At 37.7% G+C, this 18,768-nt stretch overlaps 1 protein-coding gene across 1 annotated transcript in view; it reads left to right on the forward strand.

The window, feature by feature from the left end:
• PTPRQ (protein tyrosine phosphatase receptor type Q) overlaps positions 1 to 18,768 on the forward strand; it is a 213,067-nt gene that overhangs the window by 181,879 nt on the left and 12,420 nt on the right. The window contains exons 39-42 of the mRNA XM_060244417.1: positions 7,499 to 7,525; positions 8,162 to 8,243; positions 15,036 to 15,126; positions 16,590 to 16,666. Of these exons, the coding sequence (XP_060100400.1) occupies positions 7,499 to 7,525; positions 8,162 to 8,243; positions 15,036 to 15,126; positions 16,590 to 16,666 (277 nt within the window). The remainder of the gene's footprint in view (positions 1 to 7,498; positions 7,526 to 8,161; positions 8,244 to 15,035; positions 15,127 to 16,589; positions 16,667 to 18,768) is intronic.

Genomic DNA, 18,768 nt, shown 5'->3' on the forward strand with positions numbered 1-18,768 from the left:
CCATGTCTCCCACCAGAGTATGAAAGGGAATGCACCACCATGAGGCCTTCATCCAAGAGTGGTTTGTAGACGCTGAGCAGTGTTGGGGAACTTGCCTTTGTGAGGCCTTTTTCTGAAAACAGAAAGGTCTAAGGCTCTGCTTTATGGGAAAAGGCTGTGAAAGCATAAAAAATGGGAGATCTTGCTCTAGGCCTCCAGCCTGCTGTTTTATAGCCAGACATACCTTGAGAAGAAATTGAGGAAAATCCCCTCCTGCAATTGGAGGAAGAGTGTTCCCCAGAAGCTGAGACCATTCCACCTTTGCTGCTGGAAAAGGGTATAGCCTTTCAGTACAAGTATTCTTGGAATCTTTTCCAGGCAACATCCATATTCATGGATCCCACATGTGACTGCAGAGATGACCATTAAGAACATCACATACAGCCAGGGCTTTTTTTGTAGTAGGGACTCCTTTGCATATTAGGCTACACCCCCTGATGTAGCCAATCCTCCAGGAGCTCACAGGGCTCTTAGTACAGGGCCTACTATAAGCTCCAAGAGGATTGGCTATATCAGGAGGGTGTGGCCTAATATGGAAAGGAGTTCCTGCTACAAAAAAAGCCCTGCATACAGATAAGTTTTGTCCTGATTTTCTATTAGGACTGCCAGGTGCCCCCTGGCCACTGGTGGAGGATGGGGAAGTAGGGTTGCCAGATCCAGGTTGAGAAATTTTTGAAGATTTGGAGATGGAGCCTGGGGAGGACAGGGACCTCAGTGGGGTATATCTTGTCTCCATTCCATTGCCTCAACCCAGCCTAAGCCATCATTAATACTCATGCAGATTCAGGGGAAAGATACTGATTTCTCCTTCAGTCATTTATGGGGTTTAAATATAGTTTAATATTATATGTTTGAAGAAATCATAAATTGTACTTATTTATGTTCTGTCTTTTTAAAAAAAAATGTATAGCACTTTATGCAGTTTGATATTAAGTGGGTTAAAAAGGTTAAAAGTGATCTACAAGTTATACTCTTCTAAGTTTATTAATCTTTTTAGGATTAAACTGTTAAATAACCTTACTTAAGAAATCTCAGTGCTGCAGACCCTGGCCAGTTGGCAGAAAGAGGAAAAGAAAAAGAACTGGACTGTTGACTTGAGTGTTCATTTTGTATGCGGGTAGTGCACTCAAGCAATATTTGGGCTATATATCTAATGAACCACAAGTAGATGCACTACAAATTGGGTGGCTAGTGAATCTGCAATTTACTGATTGGTTGGTTGATTGATAGCAATAATGTGCACTTTATAAGGTTGACAGGAAAGTCTTACAACTGTTTTACTTAAAGCAAAGTGAGCACTTTAATTAATGCTACATATTATCTCACCTTTGAATACTTAATTATAAATGGGTTTTGTTTCCAGATATTCCTCCTTTTTCTTTAGACGCAAGGAGATATTTGTCATCCAGTAAGTTACTGCATGGCTGAAGAGTCCATGTGTGATTTCTAATGTGCTGTGTTCACTTGTGTGATACTATGCGTTATTGACTTTATCAAACATAAATGTTCATTTTGTAATGCCTAGGTACATTTTTAAATATTTTTTTCTGGGTTTGATTATCATAATTCTAAACCGTTGGTAACATTTGATTTGTATATAATGAAGGGCCCTTCCTATATATTATGATTTATCCAGAATTAGTGGTATAATGTTCTATTCCCATGCAATGAATGCTGAGGGGGAAGCCTTCCTGAAGGGAAAATAATTGTGCTTTAAAAAAAAAAAAGCAGAACAAAGTTGTGCATATCTAGATATGATGAAGCAAATAGTCTTCAAAAGGGACTTCTGAGGGATTTCACCTATGACAGATCGATTTTATTATGGCAGAAGGGAATTTTTGCCAGTGTTCACAACTTTATTTTTCTTTTCAAAGGTCCACAACAGATATGCTACTGTTAAAAGAAGTACTTGTTAAAAGACATGGGGATCACATTTAACAGCTGAGTAACAGCTGCACATTTATAGTGTGAAAAAAAAATCTAAAAAGGCTCTCAAAAGTGGATTCCAGTGACCCTTTTACCTATGATGAAGTTTAAAAGATCCACTTAAAGTTTAAATTTAAACTTTGCAAATCTTATTGTAATGTTTTCTAAACCTGTATTTACCTGCAAATGGTTTGGAATCTCCCTACAACACAATTTCTAGAGAATCTCTGCAAAGGGCTCATTGCAAATTTAATTTAGGTAATTTACGATAGAAAATATGAAAATGGCAGTTTTGATAGTGGACAGTCACCTCATACAATATGGAGTGTACAGATAGGGTCTAGATTCTCCACTCATTATTCTGTTTAACAGTCGAATGTGTCTTGAGGGTTCTCCTCAACTGTCAAATACTGCAACATGCATGAAAGAGTTCTGCCTTCATCCCCTATGCCATTTTCTTGATCTGCAGTGGCCCTAGAGTGCGTTATTAGGTCTGTTCAAGAAACCTATTAGTACAATTGTGGGTTTCCCAGCACCCCAAATAGCACCTTCCCACCAGGATCGTTTCAGGTTAGGAAAAGGATGTGAGAGATAAAGACAAAGCCCCTTCTCAATGTGTACCACAACCTTGATCCAAATTGGACCACTTTTACTAGATCCCCCCCCCCTCAAAAAAAGACATCCACACTTCTGAAATGTTTAGTGCTAATATTAAGATTGCCAGATCAAAATTTAAGTAAAATAATTGTTTTGGCTTGTATGACTGTGTTTTGCCTGTGCCTCAGCCCAGCTGCAGCACAGTTTGCTTCCTGTGTCACTAATAGTTCCATTTGCTCAAGGCTTATTGATAACCATTGATCTTGCTGAAACAGAAGTACTAGTGGCAAAGAAAGTGAGCTGCAATGAAGCCTCAACAAAGCATGTACAGAATGTAGTTATAGAATCCAAGTTTGTGAATGTGTGTGTATGTGTGTGAATGTCTTGAATTAATGTGAACTAATCTAAAACCTAACACTGAGCTACACTGTTGTTGTTAGATAAAGAATATTATGGGGCCTTTTCTTAAGGAATTATAGTTCTGTGCTGTCCTTAAATGGTTACCCTGATGAAGCTCTCAATTAGGTTGTTGAAAATTAGTTCCTTAGTTATTTCTAGCAAGTGCTTGTTGTGCTTATGAACTAAGCCGTTAGTCTACGTATTAATTTCTGTGGTTTCCACTGAACAAGTCTCAATTCCCAGTAGATTTCAACTGACTGACCCAAGCAGAAAGCTGATTCTGTGTGACAACATAAACTTCATTCACCATTGCCAACATAAATAAATGAGTTCTTTTTGAATCTAGACAAAGAACTCAAATGAGGGTGGAAGGGGAGAAAGTCACTCTGAATTGAAATTTCAGCTGATCTCACCTATCATTCAAGACAAGAAATAAATATGTTCATAGGCTGCAGTCTTTGGTATAGAAATACATCAGTTAAAATTTGTGTTCTTCAAACTCCAGTGGGATGATTGTCCATTGACAAATTTTAAATCACTGTTCCTTTGTGGAACTCTCAAGAAATGAAGGAGAAACACATGGATGCCCCTCATGAACTTTTAAACAATTTTGGAGAATTTTGTTTTCACAAAGAGGTTTTGGAATTCTGTCTCACTGCATTCCCACCGAAAAAAAGCCCAGCCTATAAGACTAGATTTGAAGAGTGTAAATTTTTGATAACACTTTTCAATGCTGAACAGAGTTAAAAGGTCCATTGACTTCAGTGAACTTAGAAGGGTATAATTCTTTTTAGGATTGTGCTTTGAGTTTCCCCCAATTCACACATTATGGGCTTGTATGTTGGGTCTGGGTGTGGCACTTCCCTCACCAAAGAGAAGTCTGTTTCCCTGCCAATTTCAGTTTCCACAAAGTATGCTCCACCAGAATTACACTGGCTCCACATTCCATTAAATCCCCTTTTTGGTAAATAAGGCATACCCTGAAACTATTAATCTTAGTGTTCAAAAGAACTGTTAGGGCATGTTTATAGAATGACTAAAAACAAATTTTATGTTAAGAAACACAAAGTTCAAACTATTCATTTCTCTTAATTCAGTCCAAGACTGGGGCGGGGGGGGATGTAAATCAATGGGTGCTTTCACACGGTGACTGTTTGCAAGTGGATTTTGCCATTCTTACACAGTAAAAATCCAGTTGCAAAGTGCATTATTTAGTGTGTGTGAACGCACATGTAGAGAAAAAAAATCAAAATATACAATCAACCTTCCTAACCCTTCCTTTTCTAAATTACCTCACTTTACAAACTACCTGAGACAATAATGCTAGGAAAAGTTGAAGGCAGAAGAAAAAGAACCAACATGAAGTCAATTGATTAAATAAAGGAAGCCACATCCCTCAGTTTGCAAGACCTGAGCAAGGCTGCTAACAATAGGAAATTTGGAAGGTCATTACTTCATAGGTTCACCATAAGTCAGAAGCAACATGAGAGCACTTTACATATACACACACCTATGCCTACTTCTGTCATTTCTTTCTTTAAGGAAATTATTTCTTAAATTCTTCACATACACACACAGACACACACACTCAAACACAAACACATCTTCTTATCTACTTTATTCCTGGTGTGCTCTCTCTCTCTGGCTGATTCTGCACTAACCTTGCTCTGTGCCAAGCTTCTGTTTCTCTCTGGAGCAAACTAGCGATTTTGCACCAGCTGCTCCGTGCTGCCATTTTGCACGGGAAAAATCTGCGATTTGCTGCACCACAGTGTAAACCTGTTTTTTTCCAGGTTTACACTGCAGTGCAGCAAATTGTGGATTTTCCCTGTGCAAAATGGCGGTGCAGAGCAGCTGGTGAGAAATCACTAGCTTGCTCTGGAGAGAAATGGAAATCTGGTGCGAAGCAAGGTTAGTGCGGAATAGCCTAGCGCTCTCTCTCTCTCTCTCTCTCTCTCTCTCTGTTAGTTTAGCAAAGAGCACTGCAAGGTGTCTGGACAGTCATTTTGCATACATGGAACCGGATCCATCAGAATTTTTCTTGTTTAGAAGCCCATTTCTGTTTGGGTTTTATTTGATGGATCAGGATGTTTGAGTCAAAGACCTCGAATAACTATCATGTCTACTGAACTACAACACTGAATTTGTAGAAATAACATGTTGCTACCATCCTTATTACTGTTTCTGAAACTCTACAATATGAGATCAGAATCTTCCCAACCAAGTTGCTTACATTAATTACGCAAACTGATATATAAGAATAGATCAATCACAGGCCAGAATTCAGTCAATCTGAGGTTGTATTTAGTTCCACTTAAGGCAAATGATTTTCTAGTAGCAAAATTAGTATATTTCCTGCTTGAGTGTTTTTAAAGATTTTTCAAAAATAAATCACATGGTTTCTTTATGGAGAAATAGTGAAGTTCTTTAAAATATTAGCCTTCTTTAGACAAATGTCTAGTTCTCTTTTCACCTAAACATATGTAGAAAAGAACAGGATTGCACCTACAGGTCATACCCAGCAATGCCATGTTCAACATAAGGTCTGAACAGAGCTACATGCACAGGCATGTGTGATTGTGGATGTTCTTTGTTACAGCATTCCCAGTTGTCTAGAAGAACCTGTGGGCATATGCGTTAATATAAATATAATTATTCATATGAATGAGCATATCCAGACCTTCTACTGAACATGTGGATGTTGGGAGATCCAGTGCACACAAATAAAAATGTCTGAAGCAACCTGTTGTAAGTTTTTCCCTCTCCCCCCAGAAAAGCCTGTTTGGTTTAGTAGCAGCATAATAATGTTGCTACAACAGTTGTTGACACCATAGCAATTTAAGTAAGTTGCATTAATCTTATTTTGTTGATTGAGTTGTATTTACATTTTTTGGTTTTTAAAAAGATAGCGGTTACCAGGGGTTTCTTTTATTAGATTTATAAACTGAGTTATTCCCATGAATTTTGACCTAACGGATTTCTCTACTGGCATATTATTGTTACTTGTTCTTCCATCCCTTTTAAAACCACTTGATTTTTCTCAAGTGATGGTACCCTTGAAAGAAGGGTTTTTTTCATATTTTAAGTAAACTTTAATGTGCTTTATCATGTTATTTCAATCAGAGCATCCCAAGATCTAATATATTAACAGTTACTGTTTTACGTATTGTTTCTCCAACAATTTTTAGTGTGTTACGACCTCATTCATTATCAGTCCAGAGCACAGACCTGCAGTTTCAGCAGCCCGAGCATGATGGCTGCCACAATTTAATTTCTAACATCTCCCATTGACATCAGCACACACACACACACACACACACACACACACAAGCCAATTTCACTAAAGTCAGTACATACCTTTCTAGGTGAAGGGGCCCCAAAATTGACCAGAACTATCACTGGCAATGGAAAGTTATCTTCTTTACGGTGAAAAGGTTTGTAGGAAGCATATTCAAAAGGGCCTATTGGAGTAAATACTATACTTTAGATCATCATTATGTGTTTCTCAAAATCCTCACATTTCATAATTGGACATCCCATTGATGAATATGACCCCTTCCCCTAAACATAATCTGTATTTATTATATTTCATATTCCAATACTGATTTTACAATTCAAATTTTAAATTGCATGGATCTTTTCAGATATTCTGCCCCTAATTTGGAAATGCCAATTCAGAAGCAGTACAGTTCATAAGAGAATGATGATTTGTTATTTTCACCTCAATTCATACTTTAGAAAACTGGAAGATATCACAGAAGCTGGATTTTCTGAAATGCTGTCCATATTTTTCAAATTAGGGGGTACAGGCTTTACTTAGCAAAATTGTAAGGGGAATAGTAGCCTGGTTGAAAGGGAACCTGATCTTCAAACAGCTTTGCCTGTACTCAAGCTCAAGGTTTGAGCCACTGGTGACTTGAATGCACCTTGAGTCCCAATATGAAAGACAGACTATACATGCAAATAGTTACAATTATAATTATTTAGGTGTTGTGCAACTTAGACTGATTCAGAAAGAAACTGAACTTATATGTATTTGTTAAGCGTGTGTGTGTGTGTGTGTGTGTGTGTGTGATATTTCTTCTAAACATAATGTGTGCTTAGAAGCACTCTATAGGGAGCAACAATGGTAAAATACGTCATGCCATATTCAGTTAGCATACACAAAATGTCCTGTATATGGGGGGTGGGAGATGCCCATTATGAGGAGAGGAGTTTGAAAAGAATGTGAAAAGTGAAAGAGTGTAAACTTTCCTCTGTAAAGCTACCAACAATGACTTATACTAGTCATATCAAACTAGATTCTCCATAGTGCCAAAAATCTGTTTCCCAGGCTAATAAAAAATCTTAAGCATGTTTTGTTATTGCACAGTTTGCTTTGATATTCCTTATGAGGAAGCAAACATTCTTTTTTAAAACTGAATCATTTGTAATAGTGAATGCCTATCTTACTCCTTAGTTGCATCTAAAACTTGACTGGAATGCAAAATATTGTCTGACTCACAATTTATCTCATGTAACATAATCTCTGTTGCAGGTTACTTAGTTATAGAAAATCCATCAAGTAAGTTAATTGTTGATTTTCATATTGTGACTATAGATTTGCTAGTTTGATTAATAATATTGTGTGGCTCCTTTTTGTAAACCTATTAGAAAAAACTCCAAGCTGTGTATAAATCATAAAAGCATGACTAATTGCATGGTAACTGGAGAAACGCTTTCTCTCTCTCTGGGGTGAAGCCTGCATGTCTGTGTTTTAGCTTGGCAAGTAATACAGGGATATTTAACTCCTTGGGTTTTAAAAACCATGTCATTATGGGAATGAAGTCACTGCTATATTTTATATGACTAAAGCCCCACATTGTATAAAATGGTTTTTGTGTGACAAAAGAAGTATTATGTGCTTGAATTGAGCTGAAAGGTGACTTTGCAAACATGTATAAGTACCAAAAGACTGCATCTGAAGAAATCAGATTTATAAAGCACAGATTGTATATAGCAAATAGCACTACATCAACAAAATCAAGGGATATTTAAAACAATAAGCTATACTATCACAACAATTACAACTTAAATGAATGGTTCATACAACTTTTTTTTTCATTGTGTACCTGAATTGTAACATTATGATGGCTAAACAGGCTTTTTTCTTTGGGGGGGCAGGGGGGCCCACAAGCTAATGCTGACTTTTTATTTCCAGGCCAATAAGCAAGAAATGTTTTCTACAACACGTTGAAGAGCTTTGTTCAAACAACAACCTAAAGTTTCAAGAAGAATTTTCGGTATGTTACAGCAGTTGTCACAACATTGTGAGACCTTCACTTGGTTCATGCTTCATATTTCATGTCCATTTTAAGCAGGCAAGGCCGTGAAGGACATTGCCCTTGATCAGCAGTGCTCAATTACCAGTCTGATTGTTTAAAAAGTAATGTTACACACATTTAGGCACTGTTGTCTTCTCATTGCAATGTAAAGAGAAATATTTATACAATGACACTAGAATTGATTATCCTTTTGACTAACAATAGAGCAATGTTTCTTAAAATCGTCCTTTTAGGTACTGTAAATACTAGTCCTAATCTAGGTAGTACTGTAAGTATTTACAAGTATCTACTAGTATTTACAAGTACTGTAAATACTAGTCCTAATCTAGGTAGCCTAGTCTCATCAGATCTCAAAAATTAAGCAGAGTTGACCCTGTCTAGTATTTGGATGAGTGACCACCAAGGAATACCAGAATCATGACCCAGAGGCAGGCAATAGCAAATCACTTCTGAACTTCTCTTGCCTTGAATACCCTACAGAGCAGCCATAAGTCAGTTGTGGCTTGCTGGTACTTTCCTCCAACCAATTACTGTTGGTGTAATTTAATGGAAGTTTCCTGGGAACAGTAAGCCCTTCCTCTTCTCACCATCTGATTGTCTGCTAAGAGAGGACCCTAATTTATTCATACTGGATTTCTGGGATGACCACATGTCTCATGAGTCTAACATTATTTGAGAAGCGTTGCTGCTTTGTTCCAGATGAATTTCCCTGTATAGATATTTTTGAAGCAATAAGATATTGGTTACTTTTCTAATACCAGTGTTAGATATATGCCAAAGTCTGCAGATCTTTGCTCACAGGAGTAAATTGCATTCACCACAAGGATATCTGCACAACTACTGGAAGGGATGCCAGCAGATGAGGGCCCACCATTAAAAACTGAGAAACACCAGTTTACATTTTAAATATGCAAAGTTGTCATTGGTTCTGATGTGAACAGTTACTAGATTTTATGAACATATAGTAGTGCTACAGCATTATAAGGAGAATTGTTAGATGTTACTATAGTCAGCCCCTAATTGCAACCTGTTAGCTGTTACTATATTCAGCCCCTAACTGCAGTCCTCAGTTATAGTCTTCTTAAGGAGTAGAGCCATTTGCTTTAATTTGGCTGTTCTGCAGTTACATAGATTGTTGACTGAAAGCTCTCTGGATGCAATCCTAGAATGATAAGAGTTGGAAGGTACCTCCAGGGTCATCTAGTCCAACCGCCTGCACAATGCAGGAAACCCACAAATACCTACCCCAATCCTAATTCAGGTATTAATCAAGATGAGGATTTTAGTAATTTAGCATCACTTTTTATGTTACCTGGAACCATCACATGATGGAGAGGTGACAGGTCATATCCTTTCTACCACAGAGACTGCATAGTGTGTAAAATGGGGGTTCCACATGCATAACTAATCCTATGGGAGCCTCATTCACATGATTTCATCTCCTATTTGTAGGTAGAGAAGAAAGAGAAATAGTGCAAATAGGACTGCATACTTGGGTGTTCATTTGAAGGTCCTGGATTGTAAATTATATTATTTGCACTGCAGAAGGAAGGAGTTGTATTCCTGTTCCACCACATGAAGCTTTTAATTCATATGTAAACCAGCTGGTGAGGCTGTTTGGGCACCAGTAGTTTTGAAGGGTAATCCGTAGTCCATGACTACAACAATGTACAAGAAGATGAAAATAGCTTATGGCAAAATACAATTTATCACTGAGCAGTTACTTAAAGCACAAACATGTAGCATACACACAGAAACATTCCCTGCTTCCAAGCAATTTCCATGCACAGACTTCTTTGAAATAAACAGGAGTTACTGAAGGGCACTACACTGGTTTTGTTTACTTCCTATTCATCTCAGTAGAGAATCACAAGAATAGTTTACAACAGTTTGCAAACAATTTTACAACAACCAGCAATGTCTCACTCAATAGCACTGCAAGTCTATTCCTGTTGAAAACAGAAAGGTCTTCCAAAATATGCATGACATTTATGTAATAACTACCTCATACAGAAACTATGCTTAAACCTTGGACTTTCATTGCTTTTGTATGAAACTTTTTCTATAGCTATAAAGTTTATAATATTTCACAGTAGATCCCCTATTTGTTATCTCAGAATCATTGTAGTCATCATATTTAGCACACCCAGTCCTTTGCTTTTCCAAAAATCATTTGTCAGTCTCCAATGACTTTATTATTTAGGATTTATACATTTGCCATGAATATCTTGCTGTCTGGATCTATGAATAATGAAGAAAAAAATCAATTGAGACTTATGCTAGTAGATGATAGCATTTCATCCTTTCAGAGAATAACAAAGGGTGAGAAGATTAATCGTAGCTCATACAGATTCTTGGTCATGGTCCTTTAGCACTTCTGTTCTGCATTTAATAATGCACTAACCATAAGATACTTCTGAAGAATATGTCATATAGAGCTGTTATCCCACTTCAAGGCCAAAAATTCCATTTTAATAGTGCAGAAATTTTGGAGGCACCTTGTGCCACACTATTCTGCTGAATAGTTGCCTTACCTTACCAAGATAGCATTGTGTCCAGAGATGTTCATTTACAGTCCAGGACAGCAATCCTTTGGATACTTTGTAAGCCAAAATGCCCTCAATAGAGTTTGGAAAATTGACAGGTGGGCAAATTGGCTCAAAAGGATCTAAAATCTATATATACAGGATTCCACTTCCAGAAATTATTGCTAAATTTACCAAGGACACTAATTAAGTAAAACAATTATGATTTTATTACAGAAAAATATAGAACACACATACAAGACAATAGATACGTATAACATACATACAGACCTAATAAAAATAGAGAGAAATATGTAGAGGTAACATAAGGATGGGCAAACAGGGTGATAATTACCAATCATAGTCTTCGAGGAAGGCTCCAACGGCTACAAACTAGGGGGATGGGGGAAGGGACCCTCAACTGATCAGGAATCAGGGATGTATCTAAACAGCAGGAATGGGGTACTGCTAGATGCACACCTGTGGGGAGTTGGGTCAGAAGTTATAAGGACTACCTTGAGCCCTTAGGGGGTAGGAGGTGCAGGGGCAGATGACAGGTGGTCAGAAAAGGGGAGGCTCTGGTACATGACCTCAGAAAAGGGGAGGCTCCGCAATGCCCATAAGGGCTGGACTTATGCAGTGGCCAATGGCCAGTTTATTAGAGACATCTGATAGGATACGCATATCTGGCCAATGAGTGGACTTGGCCCTGGTTACCTGATTGGGCTTCCAAGTAACAATGGGCAAAAGGGGGAGGCTTCAGGGTGACCATTAGGGTAAAGAATGGGTGGGATTATTGGGGTGGAAGTGATTAGCAAGCTATCAAACTTATCTATAGGTGACAATAGAGAGTCAAATTGATACCTATGGTGACACCCGATTTATACAATAACTATGGCCCTGAGTGAAGCTGTTCTTCCTCTTTTTTACTCCTCTACTGGCACCATATTTTGTCTTGGGTTCCGTTGGACAAAAGCTTAGACAGTCTGACAGGATCCACACCTAAGATAAGCTTGATTGCCTTATGCATACGTGACGGCTGTTGAGTACGTGAACCTCTCGCTTCACTGTTATGGAGTCTGGCACTGCAGGAAGATAGTTGCTGATGATGTAGCCTACCAACATGGATTTCATGGTCAAGGCTGGAAGCCACTTGCCCGGACAGTTCCTGGTGGCACAACTTCTTCTGCTGCAACAGCCGAGATGGTGCATGTACGGAGCGGCTGAAAACCCATCTGTCCTCCTGGCTAGCACTCCTCCAGAGATACAGAGTGCTGCTGCAATGCTGTGGCTGTTAGTACTCACATAAGTCCCTTACATTCTGGTAGACAGAACCCACATTTCCCTGGCAGATGTGTGTGAGTTGAATCTCCAGGCACCCTGGCAACTAAACGGGTGATTATGATGTCTGTATATCCCTGAATTAAGGGGTCTTTTTCTCACAACTTATCTGTTGTGTTAAGGGGTCTTTATCTCACAACTATCTCACAACTTATCTAGAATTGTACTGTAAGTTTATATAAAGGACCACATGCTTCCATAGGACAGGGAATCTAAAAAGCCATGAACCAGCCTGACTGCTAGATCATCTGGTTAGTGTGCTGCCATTGTCCAGTATAAAGAGGGTAGTCATGAGAGATATGGCGTTTTTTTATGGTGGCACTTCTTTTGTGAAAAGATATACCATTATTGTGCTGGATCAAGCCTGTAAGTTTTTGGAATCAGCTTAAGGACTATTATATGTACCTAGTCTTTAAATTGGCCTTTATGGAACATTTCACCTTAATTGTCTTTGTTTCCTGTTATGTAACTTCATGTGTGCATGCATGCATGCCGGGAAGATGGGGGGACCCCTCCTGGGGCATGGAGGACATTAAGAGAAATATTTGGTGCAGCCTGCCTCTGCCTCCTGCTCTTGATATTCCAAGAAGGTCTAAGTTCTTGCCAGTGTCAGCCCTTCTTAGCTTTCAAGATCTGATGAGATCAGGTTTGCCTGGGCTATCCAGGTCAGGGACTGTTATTAAACTTCTTTTGACTGCTACTGTTTATATATCACATTTTTACTTTCTTATTCTTTTAGTTGTCTGTTTTAATGTTTTTAGTTGATTCTTTTGAGGTTTTCATTCCTAACATTGCTTTTTTTATTTTTTATTTTAATGCTGACCTTTTAACTGATTATTTTTAATAAATCTGTACCCTGACCTAGATGACCCAGGCTAGCCCAAACTTGTCAGATCTCTAAAGCTAAGCTGGTTAGTATTTGGATGGGAGACCACCAAAGAAGCCAAGGTAGCTTACAAAGAAGCAGTCAATGGCAAAGCATCTCTGAACATCTCTTTCCTAGGAAACTGTACAGGGTTACTATAAGGTGGCTGTGATTTGGCAGCACTTTCCACCACCACCAATCATTTTGTAAATTGTCTTGGGATTCTTTGGGCTTTAAAGCAAATTTGAGTGTCACTTAAACTGAATCAGAATAATTGATAGATGAGAAAGAGCTTTTGGAGTAGCTTTCTCTTCTGTTAGCCTGTTGTCTACCAATATCACAATAGACCAATGTACTGCACCTATTAAAAACATTTTTCAACAAATGCTGGAGTGTAGAGGAAATCTATGCTGTGTTCTCAGATTGTCTGGAATTTGCAAACAGATACTTATCATAGTATCCAAAGCACAGCTAAATTCAAGTCCAGTAGCACTTTAGACACTAACAAGATTGTTTATATACAAGCTTATGCGAATCAAAGCTCTCTTCATCAGGTACAAGTTTGTATCTGTTCTACTACTGGACTCAAATCTAGCTGTCCTACTGCAAACCAACACGACTGCTCTCTGAAGCTATCCTAATCATAGTTACACTCTTCTAAGCACATTAACTTCAGTAGCCTTTCAAAGGTGTGAGTGCTTAGGCAGCATGCATAGTTTGTCAGTATAATTAGGACTTTTGTGCCTTTAATTATCTTTTGGAAACAAATGGTATGCCAAAAATACTTTTTTGCTATGCAAACTAATGATAGACTGTGTTACTCTTCATGTGTAACATTTGCAACAGTAACACTATAAGGCACCACTTTGCAGTCAATTTTACATTGCTTTGGAAAAGGAAAGGAATTATATAATTTTGCCTTGAAATGTTTTGAAGTTTTCCTGAGCATCTAACATTAGCCAATTTTCAAATTCTTGGAGTCTGAAAAACATTGATAATTGTTTGTTTTTTGGAGATACATTTTGAATATTGTGTCATGCAGCACCTCAAGGATTCAATCAATGCTGTTACTAGTATCCTGAGGATGCTGGGAACCGCTGGTAAAATGATGGAAATTATAAGAATAACAATTTTATTTTAGTCCTATTATTCCCCTAGTTCTTCTCTAACTCTCTGAGGAATCTGAAAAAGTGTACAGGCACTCAAAAGCTCATACCTTGAATAACACTTTGTTGGTCTTAAAGGTGCCACTGGACTCCAACTGTATTCTTTTTTTAAAAAACCTATCAATATATTTCAGGCTTTTTAATGTGACCTTATTATGCCATTCCATGCAATTAGATAATATTTAATACTTTGAATTGGGATATGAGCCACTCATCCTTTTTCTTATCCCTATTTGTTATGCCCAACATACATCTTCCTGTCCTTCCTGCACAGAGGCAGAGGTCAGTGAGCAATAACAAATTGCCAGTTGTCCCTGCTTGATTAAGTACTTACTTGTTCTCATATGAAGGACTTAGGAAAATTGTGCTACTGATAGGTGAGACCAAGACACTAGGCCATCATGGCAACATTAAGGGACTCAGGAAAAGGCTGTCCCCCCAAAAGCCTCATGAAAACACAGAAAGGTGGCTTTATGCAGTCTTCTAAGGTGAAAGTTCATATAAGCTTAGATTGTTCAGGCTGACAGTCTCTTCTGTAGCTGAGAATCTGACATTGCTGATGTAACTAGAGTTGACAGTAAGGTGAAAGGCTTCTGTAATGTTACTAGCTGTCCTTAGAAATGCAACATACTTCAGACATCCAAAGTCTTTTCTAACACTACAAAGACACAATTGAATCCAATTACTTTGATATCATTGTTACATATTCTGTTACAAAAACAAATTAAATAAAAGCTCTAGATATTACTAGGGTTTTCTTTGTCAACATTCATTACTGATTAAAATATGTTATGATTTATATACAATAGAGAAGAAATCTAAAAGATGATCTGGCATGTCTATTACTCTACAGGAACTTCCCAAGTTTCTTTCAGACCTTGCTGCAACAGATGCTGATCTGCCGTGGAACAGGTCTAAAAATCGGTTTCCAAACATCAAGCCGTGTATGTATTTTTTCTTCTGATTACTCTGCTCCCCTTTTAAATAATATATATGTGTTCTGAATTCTTTTCTCTCATTCTGTTGTTTGGCTGTGTTTATGCATATAATACTTTCTTATTGCAAAATGTGTCTTTGCATCCTTTTTGTTTTGTTAAGAGTTATCTACAAATGTGTGTTTTCTCACTGCCCATAATCTGCAGGTGCAGAAACTATACCTTCAAATAGCTTCTTAGCTTGTAATATAACCTATGTATCAAAATCCTTATATTTTTTCTGGACTTCTCCTCCTCCTGAAAAGTAAACATGTAAGATATTACTATGTAAAATATACCTCTCTTTATATTCATTTTCTGTAGAAGCATGTGATGCTTTTTAAAGTATACTTGTAAATGTGCTGTGTAAGAGTCCACTAAAGATCAGAGTCAATATATAGTAACGTATAAGTCTAGGATAGATTTTATCGCAGGAGACAGAAGTCTGTCTCTCTGTAGTCAACACTGCTTCATTTTTCAGTTAATAAGACAAGAAGTGCCATTATTATTTTAAGCATTAGCTGTGATGTGAGATGGGGGGCAAGGCATTCCTCTGTTAATGTAGCCACATTCTGCACTATTAACTTTTCAGAGCAGCTGCTCCTGTTATCTGCTGCTGGTTCTGGGGATATGCTGTGCTGTAATTTACAAGAGTAAAAAACATATATTAGTAGCCTGTTTGTGATATAATGTGATAGCAGAATCTCAACATTTATTTGTTTAATTTTTTACAGACTGTATTAACTTGTGCATATGTTCAAAGTCCTATTTTAATACTGTATTATTTATATTTTTCTGATATACCCCTAGTCTTGTAATTTATACTGTAATGCATATACTGTATAATATTCAAGCAAGTTCACATTCAACATATGTATGCTTAAAAATTAACACTATGTTCACATTAATAAAAACCACATTGGAACTTGTTATATAAAGGTTATATGTAGATAAGAAAACAAAAACCTTGAAATACTTTCATTCATTTATCTCTTGTCACCAGTGAGTAGACAGAGAGAACAAGTGAATTCAACAGAATTATTTGCCAATACGTGGTTTAACAGAATGTGTTGAAATCCAAGGATGAATTGGTAATGAAAAATATAGATTCTTCATCCTGCACAGTGCAGCCTGCTTATGGCTTTACAGCATCCCATTAAAATGAATGCATGAGATAGGATATCAGATAATATTGCAAAGACCCTTGTTTATAGAGTAATTATCATATGATGAGACTTCAAATAAAACTACACAAACATAAAACAGAAGGAATATTACGATATATTAAAATGGCAACTGATAAGGTAGCGTCATTTGTCTTAAGGGTGCATAGTTTTAAATGTCATGGAATTAATACAATTAAAATTATTTAATTACTATATTATGATAGCTTGAAACAAGCATAATAAATTAACTTTATCTCTGTCACACAGATAACAACAACAGAGTGAAGCTAATGTCTGATGCTAGTATACCTGGTTCTGATTATATCAATGCCAGCTATGTGTCTGTAAGTTTGAAGTAACATATAACTATTACAACATTTTTCCTATTTTAATCTATTTTGGGAGAGTGACTTAAAAATAGATTTTATATAAGAATGTGCCTAACCTTTCCTTTATCTCATTCCACTGTTGCTTTTTCTCTTACTATTGGTTTGAGCATGAAAAATGGCTGTTTTTTTAATTAAGATTTAATAGCAGTTCTAATATTTACCACATTAAACAGAAGATTGAAGTAGGAACACCATAATTTTGTTAATACTTTGTAACTACCTCTACAGCTGATCTTATAATGACTGGTGCCCTAGATTTCAGTATTTTGCTACTGTTCCCTAGAAGTATTTCCCTGCTTTCACCCACTTCACAACACTTTTATTCCTACTATTATTTCATTTATGCTACAAGTAAGAAGCTGCCAGTTACTGACCCAAAACTATTAGCAGGTGGCTATCTTTTACATGTTGCATCAAGAGAGTAGCAGATTTTTGGCTGATGGAGGATTTCCCTGGGATATGCTCTGGAATTTGCCAGAAGACAGACTAGCATACTTGTTGCCATCTCACACTTCTGTTCATTCAGAATATTCTGGACATAGATGCTATGGTTTCATAGAAAAAGAAGCTCTCTGGAGTATATTCAGTTTTTTTCCTTAGTTCCAAGAACCAGGAAATATGTGTAGTTTTGGATTTGAAGTGTCACAGCAGATATTTAGACAAGAGGCATTTGAAGATGACTGTGTTTATATGTAGTGTATTAGCCATCAAACCTCAGGAATCTCCAGTGTCCATCAACCTGTCAGAAGTTTATCTGCATGATCTAATATATGCCTCTCATTGCAAGTATCTGCAGTTTTCCTACAACTGCTAATATATCCAGTGGAAAGCAATACCATTTGGTTTTGCAGAAGTTCAGAGTATTCATGAAAAAAGCAGACTTTTTTCTATGAAACTTGTGAGGAAAGTAGATGAGATGCTGACGATGAATACTTGAAGCTGCCCAAGTCAGATGTAATGGTTTACTCTGATTGGCAGTGGCTGTCTCTGAGACAATGACTGATGAATTAGTACTGACTATGTAGAAACCTAACTGCTTGGTGCTGCTGATCCATCTTCCAGCACAGGTACCCACATTAGATCTGAGTCCTAGATGTCAGAGTGACAGTTCTGCCTTTCTCCTTCAATTCAGATAGGCAAATGGCAGTACCCATGGAATCTAACAATGTTTCTGACAGGCTGCTAAAGCCTAAAACTGAGTTAGGCCATTCCAGTCTATCCTCCCACTACGAGTTAGCTTAAACTGCTAAAGATCTGCTCATAGGGCTCCTAGCCTCCTGCTGGGGGCAGGCTTCCCCCAGTTTGGGGGCCCTGGGGAGATCCCTGTCTCCAAAGAGCTCTGTTGCATGTGATGTTCCCGGTGTGATGGTGTCACCCAGAAGTGTGTGGTGATGTCATCACACTGGAAACATCACATGGGGATGCTCTAGCAATTTGGATAGGATAGGACCTGGCAACCATGTCTGCTCACCAACAAATGTAGGCCTAAAATGATCACTCTGTCTTCTTCCTAAGGTATAGTTAACCCCACTCTGTGCTCCACCAGGGACAGGGCTATACTGTCTACATCTGCTCTCTTGCTGTGGCAGACTAAAAACTGTCAGCTGCTATATAACTCCTAACATTCCATAAGCTCTTTAAAAGGTGATTGCATTTCAAAGCAGCATTGAAATAGGCTCAGTCATCATCATCATCATCCCTTTTATTGGCATACTCAGGCATAACATGAAATAAGGACAGACAAGATATACAGTCTAAGATTAAGAACAATAAGCTAATAAAATTTATAGGCTCAGTCACTAACAACCAATTGGCTGTTTCACTTTCAGGGGCTGGACAGGTTCCTGTCTATCACATTCACTTTTCCATTTAAGAAAAAAAATCCTATAATTACTGAAGTTCAGCACCAAAACAGGAGTCCAGGTGGATGGTCAGCAAATAATTCAAAATGTGGAAAAGCAGGGCCAAATATCGCATGACAGATGAAAGCCCATATAGTTCATAAAACAAAGCTAGTCTTGGAGAAGCCAAAAATATGCTTTGCTTTGGGAACCAAA

This window comes from Heteronotia binoei, chromosome 8 (genome assembly GCF_032191835.1).
Source record: "Heteronotia binoei isolate CCM8104 ecotype False Entrance Well chromosome 8, APGP_CSIRO_Hbin_v1, whole genome shotgun sequence".
Lineage (NCBI taxonomy): Eukaryota > Metazoa > Chordata > Lepidosauria > Squamata > Gekkonidae > Heteronotia > Heteronotia binoei.